Source organism: Oreochromis aureus, linkage group 6 (assembly GCF_013358895.1).
Source record: "Oreochromis aureus strain Israel breed Guangdong linkage group 6, ZZ_aureus, whole genome shotgun sequence".
Classification (NCBI taxonomy): domain Eukaryota; kingdom Metazoa; phylum Chordata; class Actinopteri; order Cichliformes; family Cichlidae; genus Oreochromis; species Oreochromis aureus.
In genome coordinates this window covers 12,372,100-12,384,047 of record NC_052947.1, presented here as the reverse complement: position 1 = coordinate 12,384,047, position 11,948 = coordinate 12,372,100, and the positions used below count along the sequence as shown (strand labels likewise).

Here is an 11,948-nt window from a genome sequence, read left to right as displayed (position 1 = left end):
ATATAACCTCCGCACACTGTCTCACTTAGCTTCATCAGGTACCTTTATCAGGTCAGTCAGACTAAAACATTGTGATTTAATAAGTGTTGTAGTGTTTATGGAGACAGGATACACGAGTTGCATTTAAATTGTTGTGGAACCCTTCGCTTGGTTCACGTGTGCAGAGATTTTTTTACATTTTATTTCAAATCTATGAAAACTTTAAATATTACAGTTTGAGAGGTGTAAAATACAATTTTTTTTTATGATTCTCAAAAATTATTAGCTGAAAACTTATCTCAGCAAAAAACAAGTGGAGGCCAAAAGAAGTGGCAGGCATAAAAGTATCATTATCTGAACACCACGTCTCTAGAAAAGGTAGTAAATGGGTAGTAAAGGCTGACGTATGGCAAATTATACAAGTGGACAACTTTTCAGCGTGATGATGATCCTGAATAGGAAAACACAAAGTGGAACACTGTCAGTCATGGATGGGCCTCCCCAGAGGCTGGACCTCAACATTATTGAAGCAGTGTGGGATCATCCTGACAGAGAACAGGACAAAAGGCAGAAACGGTCCTCCAAGAAGCCTGGGGAAATATTCCTGAAGACTACTTAAAGAAATGACAGGAAAGCCTGATTAAGAGAGTTCAGGCTGTGTTGAAGATTAAGAATAAAAGTGGTCGTACTAAATATTGATTATGCATGTTTGCAGTTTTCAGTAAATCGCTGCTCCTATTTTCCATTTCCCTTATATAATGATGTGAGGGGTTCAAGACTTTTGTAGATGTTTTGGGACACTAGTTTTGTTTTGTTTTGTTTTGTTTTTTATTTTGGCTTCTGATATGAGTGCAAATTTTAGCAGCATTTTAGACTGAAAATGAGAGAAGAAAATATATAAATAAGACGCTCCCTATGCAGCTGACAGCTTTTGAGCCCTTATGTACACAGACCTGTAGACACCAATCAAGACTGAAATACAGAAGTCACCAAAACTGTAAAAGTTTGTGTGAAAAGTATTCTAACTAATACTCGGATTTAGTAACTCAACACGTACGTTGACACATTTGTGTGCCCACTTGTACGTGTTTGTCTTTGCGATTGCACAGATAACGACATGTCCACATTCCTGTGTGTCCACTTGTCTGCACGGAGAAGGAAATGTATTGGTTGCTGCAGCCTGAGAATTCCCAACCATTTTCAGGGCATTTTGATGGCTGTCATAAAGTGACAGTTTTGTCACATTTCTGAAGTCTTGAAACAGTATTTAACCGCGGTGACTGACACTTGAGAGGAGCCCAGTCACCCAGGAGACAGACAGGCACGTAGACACACACTGGCAGGCTCAGTCCCAGACTCTTAAGTTTATACTTTCTAGTCATTCACTTGTTTAATAATGACAGATAAAAATGTAATCGGCCAAGCTATACGCTATGAAGAGGAGAATGATGAGTAGAAATAATTATCAATCTCAGCAGGGTTAGAAGTTAGGGGAATAAAAACTCCCTGACTGCTCTTGAAACGACACATTATGGTGTAAGAGAACAGAGTTTTGACTGACTGATGCTGACTGTAGAGAGAGAGGAAAAAAGTGAAAAGGACTGGTTGTTAAGTAAGGTGAACAATGTAGGTTCACATTTGAGCAACAGAAATGCTTTTAACCTTTAAAAAAAATCAGTAGCAAACACCAAGCTTTTCAGAGGCGTTAGGTAAGCATTTTATTTGCCTGGTTACATCATCTCCCCCATCCAGGTGTTTTTGTTTTTTTTGGTTAATAGTCTTTATGGTGCTCCTGCCTGCACTTGTGTTTTTTTGTTTGTTTGTTTTTTCACATTTTCTCAGATTTGCATACATCAGTGTTGAGAAAATTGGCACAAATATCTACAAAAAGTAAATATTTGCCTCTTTGTGGTTGTTCCTTTCCCAGCTCTCCTTTTACCACTTGTGTACTTACAAAATATTCATGGCTCCACATTTGCATCTATATCCTTTTTAACTTTCTCTTCTGTGGGGATCACATTGTAAATAATTACCTCCATAACGGCTCATTTTTTTCCTCAGACAAACTAATTTCTCTGACTTCTCAAATCAAGTCTCCAAATTAAAGTAATTATCCCAAATTGATTTTCAACAAATTAAAGTCAAGCCCCATTCTGTTTCTCCCCTTCATGATTATCTCTGCTCCCAGCTAGGAGATGCAGCTGACTGCTTCAGACGCCACCGTGCTCTGCTTTATAGTAGTATGTAGACCCTGAATGAGCAGATGGATTGCTGTGGGGTAGAGATTGATATCGTACCAGTTTATGTTCCTAAACATAAACGCCATAAACTCTTTAATAAAAAGTTATTTTAACTAACTGGGAAACTTTAAAATGGTAAAATTATATATCATTGATGGTAGACAGGCAGCAGTGTTTGGATGATAAATGTAACTACGTGCTGTAACGTTAGTCACATTAAATATTTATGCAACATTAGGCATTGCTAATATTTTAGCCTATGGTTCATAGATGATTTCATTCCAGCCGTCTCAAACTAAATAGTAATGTATTTGTACTCTATACCATAAGAAGGATAATACTCTGATACTCTGAATGTTGATGGATGTTAAATTGAAAGGCGTTCACAGATCTAATTGCAGGTCTTCCTCCCTTGGTCTGAAAAGCAAAAATGGAAATCATTTAAATATTGCATTTTGGGAATCAGTTATCACGCCCTGGTCATCGCCCTCAAATGTTAAGTACTTCCATGCTGGACTCTCCACTGGACTCTATCTGATTCTCCACCCTGGCTCGACCCTTTGTCTCCACGTGTAGTTTTTTCCTTTGCTTGTGCGTTTAGAATCCAGGTTTATTTAAATTGACTAAATCTTTATTTTTATGGCTTTGCAATTTTAATAATATCAAGTCTTTGAGATGCTAATTTAAGTTGCTGGAGTTATTCCAGAAACTGTACATTTTGATAGCATATAACTATGCTATCAAAATAACTGTGCTATATAACTGATTTGTGTATTGCAGATTTGCGTAAACAAATGGAGAGTTCAGAGCTGAGGAACCAGAGACTGAAAGAGGTGTTTCAGAGAAAAATACAGGAGTTTCGCACAGTGTGCTACGTCCTGACCGGCTACCAGATCGATATAACCACTGAGAACCAATACCGGCTCACGTCTGTCTACGCGGAGCACATGGATGACTCCTTGCTCTTCAAAAAGGTATGAAAAGTTCATCTAAGGTTGGGGATGCCATCAAATGTCACAATATTTTAAATTTAAATAAATAGGAACAATACTTAGAAGCTGAAGCAAGACTTGAAATTTATACATACACTCATAATCCAGCCTTGCATACAAGTAACACGTTTTTGGGGGAGTTGTGTTATTTTACATCCTTCTTTAGATGCAGACTTAAACTGATCAGATATGGAAACATGTAGCTTTTGGCCACAGATAGTGTGCATCATTAAACAGCAGCGTGAAGTTAAAATGGGCACACTGTCAGCAAAACTCCTACAGGCTATGGCATCTGTGTAAGTGTTGATATCTGTCCCAGGGAGCTCTTAAAAAAAACCGCCTCGGGAAGTTTAGATTTGACCTTGCAAGGTGCCGCATCACTTTGCCACATTGTGCATCGGCTTAGCGATGCAGTGAGACGAGCACTATGCCAACAGAGACTCTTTGCTTTGTGGTTTAAATTTGTATGTGTGGGAGACTGGCAGCGTCTGTGTGGAAGAGAAGAAGAGAGTGATGACTGGGCAGTGTCACAGGGTGGGTTTTACATTAATCGATCACCACTCGCTTATTGAGTGGGCTATATAAAAGCTGAATTTGTCATTATACCTTGGCTTTTTAGAAAACACTTTTTTTAAGCTTTACAGAGATAAATCCAGAGTTGTGCTCTCTTCACAGCTTTTCTTTACTTTTTTACTTTCCTCTCATCTTTCCATCCTGGAGTTTTGTTTTTACCTCTGTTTATTGCTCAGTCAGTCTCTCTTTCTCTCTCTAGCCCAATTGTGTAGCATTAGCTAATTTCCATGTTACTGCGGCTGTCGTGTTCTGATGGCGGCCCCTAGCTAGAGCAGAAACCCTGGAGAATCCGTAATGGCAAGGTGGCAGAGGGGCGGCTTTATTATCTTGGCAGGTAATTATTGCTGTCACATGCTAGTTTATTGCGACTGGTCATCAGTGCCTTGCTCAAGGACTCTCGAGAATTCTGCTGAAATTAAGAATAGCTGAAAAAGGAAAAATATAAAATAGGAGCGGTGTGTAAACGTGCACATGCACGTTTTTTTGTTTTTTCTTTTGATTTCTGTCCGGTCTGCTCCATCGAAACCACCTGCGACTCTGCCAGAAGAGATAATTCACTGTCAATATTTATTAACCTCAGAGTGTGTCCATAAAACACACACACACATATACAGACTCACACACAGTCATAATGCCCTCATGGCGCGCACTGTCACACTCAAATGCACACATACTCGTTCCAATCTCAACACTCTGTCACACCGCACAGCACTTGCTACCACCTCACCCTCCCACTGCTGGCTGCACGTGCATACAGATGTACGAAGCCACACATGCATACCCAAAACGAATGCTAACACCCTCTGTATTAGTATTCAAAGTATGCACCATTGCGAGAGTGTATGACAAACACTTAGTGGCTTATGGGAGCAGAGAGGCCTGTACTATTATTGGAATACAAAGATCAAAACCTGCGCATACACACATAAACACACAGTGACATTCATGTTTTAAAGAGGATGCACACTAGGACACATAAATACAGTATGTGTATATAGTCTGCTTTTTAAGCATGCGTGTGAGTTTAATCTGGGGTATGAGAATGTAAAGTGGACTAATTGTACTATGAGGCAAGAGAGAAGGGAGATAAAATGGGGGGATTTGGGACAGGAAGCATAGAAGTCTTTACAAATAGGATTCTAATGTTATTCACCTCAGCAACAGGGTTGCCAGATAATCCTGCTAATATCCCCCTCTAGAAGAGGCACCCAAATCCCCCTCCTATAGCGTAAGCTGTTTAACCTGCAGTAGTCACGTTCCCCTGCGCTCGCTCTTGTCTCATGCATTCATTACTGTATGTCACACTCATTAAAATGTATTTCATTGTTTGTCAGCCCTGTAACCTTACTGTAGTTCGGTGTTTTAAATGGTTAATGAGGCTACATGTTGCTCATTTACAGGGTCACAGTTTTATGTTTTGGTTCTATTAGAATATGCTTACATGTTTTTGATATTGAAAACTTATTTTTTTGCGATTTCCCTAAAAGAATTTTGTCAGTTAAATCTTTTAAACACAGCAGTTCAGATATTTGTTCTAGTTTGTGGTTGACGTCTGATGTATGGCTATCATGTGGACCAGAAAAATGATTCGATGATACAGGGACAACATATATGCTGTTGTTCAGATCAAGCTTCTTTGGACTCATTTTAGTTAAACAACATGGAAATGCCTTAACATAAAGAACTGAAACCGTAAAATGAAATTCGCGGCACCCAAAAGGATTTGCTGCCAGTGTCCTGGTGCCAGATACCACAGTACACCCCCAGAGATCTATGTGTCTATTCCCTGATTTCCTCTGTATTATCATGGCTATTATTTTGCAGTAAAACTGATTAGCATAGCAAAAAAGTCCTTCCTTTTTAGTTATTTAAATTAACTGCTTCATCATGACATTGAAAATTTAGGCATTATTTCCTCATAGGATTCAGGAGGAATGCCATCCAAGTGGCACGGCTGTAGGGTTTGTATTTATCTGCCATCAAGTCAGGCCAAGAGTGTGTAATTTCAAGAAATAATAGTTGATAAACACTGAGAAACGTCTTTTTATTGTTTTGTTGTTGTTGTTGTTGTTGTTTTTTTTTTTTTAGTCACTTATGGTAGGGATTCACCGAGCCAATATTTGGACTGGATATCAGTCCAATACTGACCCAAAATGGTCAGTGAATTGAATAGCTGGATTCAATATCGGTGACAATGAGCCAGTTCAGCCCAGTTCAGTTTATGTTCTGTGTTTACTTGGCCATGGGACAGCATCAGCACCTAACGGTAGAGCTAATGTAACATGGAGGTAACTCACAGCAGAGGGAGGGCAGTTTAGAAGTATTTCCCACTGCTACACTGACAGCTCCTGTTTGTATGTTTATGTTATGTTTGTTTAAGTGCAAACTGTGGAAAAAGTGAGTTGTCATGAGTGAAATGATCCAGGGATGACGGTGGGTTCTTTCGCTCGTTTGTTTACTTTCACTTCCTTTATGTTCCATCGGAGACCTTATCAAAGAAGGTAGGACGTTGGCCCAGTCTAACACAGCTACTGTAACATAATGTGTTGTTGTCTGTCCGATTGAACATTATTTCACTTAGGCTGTCTCCTGTCAGCTCCCCACTTATGAGTGTGAGAAGGAAATCTGAGAAAGTACTGTGGCTCTAAATGACAGCAGTTAACAGCCTGGATCCTATTCCAGAAGGCATGTTCAACAAACACAACTCTGAGTTTCCTGATCAGACTAAGTTCAATCAACTTTGAGCATGTTCAATCTTAGTTTCACCACATTTCACCATGGCAACAGGTAAATACAGAGCAGAGACTTCATTTTATCCAGTTGACCGAGGAATATAAATAGGCTGTGTGTCTGTGCTGATCATGATATTTATCCCTCCCAAAAAACACGGGGGAATGAAAAGAGTAATATTAATAAGTTTGGTCCACTAAATGTCTGTGGTGGTGACAAAGATTGACATAAAATCATTTGATATAAAAACGTTTTATAAGGTCTGGTTTAATAATTTACAAAAAATTGACTATAAATCTAATTATCCAGCCATATCCAGCTGAACTTTACAATTTACCTAAAAAAAAAAAAAAAAGGTTTATCAACTTGGAGTCTACTTTGAGATTAGGAAATTACTTGTGGTTTTCATGGTAAAGGTCTGCATTAAGAAAATGATAGGTTTGATGTGCTGTGGTACAATTGTTATATTATCATCTATAATAGTTATTAGGGATGGGTATCGTTTAGGTTTTATCCGATACCGGTGCCAAACCGGTACTTTTGAAACGGTGCCGGTGCTTAAACGGTGCTCAAACCGGTGCTTAAAGAATGGAGAACACAAAATTGGTCCAAAAACCTCTCATGTTCAGCTGTTTTTTTTTTTTTTAAAAAGATAACAATGTTAGCCTTTTCTGCAGCTATAGGGCATATATGGTCTCACTCTTGGCTGGAAGCAGTGCTTAAACAATGGAAAAAACACAAACTTTGTCCAAAAACCTCTCATGTTTAACTGTTTTCCACTTTTCCTTTGGTCATTTTAGCCTTTTTGGCCAGTGTCAAGGGAGCATCTGCCATCAAACAAGAAGACAGCCGCATATAACTATGACGGTGTTTGTTAGTTCACCTTACATGCATCAATTTAATAACGTGGTTAGCCTACTCAACGTAAATTACACACGAACAACTTTAAGCTACTCACGCAGAGGAGAACGGCTGCTGCCGCCATCATCATCCGTCATCATTTCTGCTACGCTGACAGGGCTAGGGACCAGGACTCTACTCTTCGGGTTTTTGGGGGATGTTGCTAACTCCGGGTCCGATAACAGGCACCACACCCGCAGTAGATGTGCACAGTGTGAGGTCTCGCACCAAGCTATCAAATACGGCGCATTTCTCGGCTTTAAAAAAAACACGCTATGCGTCGCCAGGTGTTTCATCAGATTTGAGGTGTTACCTCCTTTGACAGTATCACAGTATCAGCTTAAAGCACTTGTTGCAGGCTGCTGAGTTTGCATCTTTTGCTGTGAAGTACAGCCAGACTTTTCATCGCTTCGCCTTGGGCATTTTAATCTGTAGCTCTGCTCTAAAAGAACGTCGCGTACCTGGCCCCGCCTACTATCCTCGGAAACGTAAAATGATTGGCTAGAATTGGCTCAGGAAAAAAAAAAAGCACCGAAATAAAGCACCAAAATGTGCGCTGCTTTTTCGGTCTGGTTACTACCGTTTATGTCAGAACCGGTGCCATCATGACACCGGTACCCATCCCTAATAGTTATAGACCTGTACAGCATTTGATGTCAATTGTTTTGAAATGTTTGTACGATATACTTCAAAGTCAAAGGGAATGTCATTATGTTAGCACCAAAATGCTGCTGTTTTTGATCAGTTTTACCAAATAGTCTGAAGCCTGACTGTGTAATTCTTTTAACAGCCAGCCTTAAAGTGGAAGGAGATCAAAGCTGCAGGCATCAGAACTGACTGTATCTGTGTGATTCTTTTAGTGCCGCTAACAAGAAACAGTGAAAAATCATCCTCATTGCCCAGAGTTTATGCAGAACTGTTGTTGGTTGATCAATAATGGATTAATGTTACATGAAATTTCCCCTTGTGGGACTAATAAAGGTATATCAATATCAATTAGATTTTTTTAAAGCATGTGATGCCATTATTTACCTAGGGAAAGGGTAGTTTTTTAGGGGGGTTTTTGGAGGGGGGGGCTTAGTGTAGCTTGTGCATGTGCTTTATATTTTTAGCTCACCCCTAGGTGAGCAATCTGATTAGCATCAGTGATTAGATATTTATGAGGCTCTGCTAATCAGAGAGATAAACACCTTAGGAGTGTGAGTGATTGACTTATTTTAGCATTTTTCTTCATGAAGGTTCAAGGAGAAGATGCCGAATGAGTGTTATAATAGCATTTGTGAATTTAAGAGTTCACATAAGCCCATAAGTTAAAAAAACAAATATATTAAAAAATGACTGGACAAGGATGTTTATATGCATAAATAAACATCCTTGTCCAGTCATTTTTTTTATATATTTGGGTTTTTTTTGTTGTTGTTGTTTTTAAACAACAAAAGCAAGGTGAAAAGTGTTTATTTATGCATAAACACTTTTCACCTTGCTGCAAATCTTGCTGTAGATTTTTCTGTATTAATTTCCTCTGTGGTATTAGAAATAAAATTTTATTTTTAAACAATTATTTATTTTTGTTTTATACAATCAAACTGTGCAGTTGCTTAAAATGGTAGATTTGACACAAATTCTTGTGATTCACATTGAGATTGAGGTTTATATTGTCCTGATTTGTGCCTGAGAAACCTGAGTTGAGCAACTTTAGTCTAGTCAGGCCAGTTTAAAAATAAGAGAAGAACATTGTAGATAAACAAGTCTTCCAAGTTGTGCGTCTTTGTAAGTAATCTCTCAAAGCAGGCCCACTGCTGGGCTTACACACCTCTGCTATTGATTAGCTCATTAACAAATAAACAAACACGCACAGAGCTCTCCACAGCACTTACTAAAAACTTCTCGATGTTCTCTATTCACTGACTTTTTTTTCTCTCGTTTCGTTCCTTGCCTCCTTTACTCTCTCTCCCTCTTCTTTCACTTCCTTGACACGCTCTCCCCTGTCTTCCCTTCCTAATGAAAGGAGAAGATAAAATCTCAGGGCCAGCTCATTAAAACACACTCCCAATTAACTGTCAGTCCTCTCACAAAAGAGAGATGGAGCGGAAGAAAAACGTATGAGGGAACAGTTGAGGATAGGTGATACGCAGACAGAGTAGAAGCAATGAAAAAGTGCCTTTTGAAAAAGCAAAATAATTTGTGTCTGTGTGTGTCAGTGGGCGAAAGAAGAGGACAGTTAATAAAGTACAGTTTATGAACACTGTCGAGACTTAATGACCTGTCTCTGTTTTATCAGCCACTGGGGAATGATTAACGCCACACAAATGTGTTTGCCTGTGAGGGTGTGTAAGACGGATTATAAGCCATCACAGCTTGAATAGTTTATTCATTTGTCTGTTATAGCTTAATTTTAAAATAACTTAAAGCAGAGCTTGACTGCCAGGGAAGCTGGTTGCAACAGCTGTAAGGAGCTCGTGCAGTGGGGCCCAGCTGGGCCAGCGGCTCGAAAGGTTACTGGTGTCAACATCACCTCCCAGATATACGCCTGTTATAGACCGTTACTTAAAATGATAATGACCCAAGATATTGCATTCTCCTTTTTGACCATTTGTATTTATTAGACAATAAAGACAGTGAGCTTATTTTAAAGGGAAAGGAGGTTCTATGTATTCATCCTCTACTACAGTGCTATTGACAGCACCCAGTGGGGTGTAAAAATATCGACACAGCTGATGTTAAAAAGGAGGACAGTTATAGAACAGTCTTATTTATAATGTATGCTTACATTAGTCCCTTTTCTTTTTCTTGTATCTCATAGAAAAAGACCAATCTAGATCAAGTACTCGCAGTTCGTTGCCGTTCCACATTTTTGGACGGTGATTGTCTTTTGTAATTTTACCTCTGTATGTCATCACAGTGAATTTTACATTAAATCATGTTTTTTATTGAATTGCTGACTGTTAGCTTTTAATTCAAGTGTTTTAACACTATAGAGTTAACTATAGCAAGTATCCCTCTGTTTTCAGAGGATCAAAATTAATTGTACAATTGACTGATAAGCAGATTAATGGCCAGGCGAAGCCTGCTTCTTTGTTACTTTATGACAAATTAAGTTGATAAAAGATCTGGAGGTGGTGTTCAACTAGCTGCTCACTAGAACTCTAAATATGAGATTAAAAATAAACAATGAACTTATTAATACCAAAAGGCCTGAAGATCCACAGAAGGAAACTAAAGTGGAGGATCACAAAATCATTTCCATGGTTAAGAATCCTCTACAACATGTCCGTGAAGGTTCTCAGTCATCCAGGTCATGGTAGTCTAAAGAGCTTGGAAAGAAAAGTGTCTCGACTTCTTTAAGTTGCTTGAAGACGCTTTTCTTTCCAAGCTCTTAATCCTCTACAACAGTTAACCAAATAGAGAACCTTTTCGAAGAGTCAGGCTTGTCATTTTCAAAGTTTACAACCAAGAGACAGTAGGTCACAAAAGAATCCAGAAACCCCTAAAGAACTGCAGACTCACTTGCCTCAGTTAAGGTCAGAGTTCATGATTAAACAATAAGAAAGATACAAAAATGGCATCCATGGGACAGTTCAAGGAGAAACGACTGCTGACCAAGAATAACACAAAGGCTCGTCTCATGTTTGCCAAAAACATCTTAATGATTGCCAAGACATTTGGGAAATGATTCTGTGGGCCGATGAATCAAAAGTAAAGCTTTTAGGTTTCGGTCTGATTACATCTGACATAAAGCTAACTCAACATTTCGTAAAAAGAACATCATAGCAACATGCGGTGGCTGTAGCTCAGGAAGTCAGCAGGTCATCTGCTAATTGGAAGGTTGGATCCCTGGCTGCTCCAGTGTTCACGCCAAAATATTGTTGGGCAATTTACTAACCCCAATGTAAGAACCAGTCCATTTATAATTTACCTAAAGTCTGTGTTTTTGCTTGAATCTTTATTATTATTTGGGAAATGGAGGCTTATTTATTATTATTTTAACTTTCTTATTATTTTTCCTCTGCGATATTGAAAATGGCATTGAGCCTTTTCGCGGGTATCAGTATAAAGTTTGAAATTCCATTTTCATGATAGCCCTACTACTACAAACCTCTTTGAATTGAAACTGAAGGTTTGCACTTTAATCACATATTGATTGTTTAATCTGAAGTCCACTGTGGTGTTTATTATGGACCTGACACCTTTTTTTCTTGTTGTAAATCAAGTTAATATGTATACCTCCATGACGATAAGGGATTAAGTATATCTATTAGGCCTTAAAAACGAAGTATGTCTGGAGAAATGGACAGATTGGCTGACATGACTTGTCTGGAGTGATTGAGTTGACATGCGGGTGAAGCAGCCGAGGTGAGTCATTCAGCAGAGATTTAAAGTCACATGGATGTAGTTTTTCTTTAGTTGTGGTTTGTAACTTTCATGCATTTTTCAGTGAAGTTGGCAGTACACTTTAGTAGTTTTCAAGTGTTTTTTAAACTTGTTTTAATTTGTGTGTGTGTGTGTGTGTGTGGGGTCAGAGTGTGACCCCGTG

The 11,948-nt window shown here is 38.8% G+C and overlaps 1 protein-coding gene across 1 annotated transcript in view; it reads left to right on the top strand.

Moving 5' to 3' along the window:
• Nucleotides 1-11,948, top strand: part of mad1l1 (mitotic arrest deficient 1 like 1) — a 69,527-nt gene that overhangs the window by 34,694 nt on the left and 22,885 nt on the right. The window contains exon 17 of the mRNA XM_031743878.2: nt 3,000-3,193. Coding sequence (XP_031599738.1) covers nt 3,000-3,193 — 194 coding nt within the window. The remainder of the gene's footprint in view (nt 1-2,999; nt 3,194-11,948) is intronic.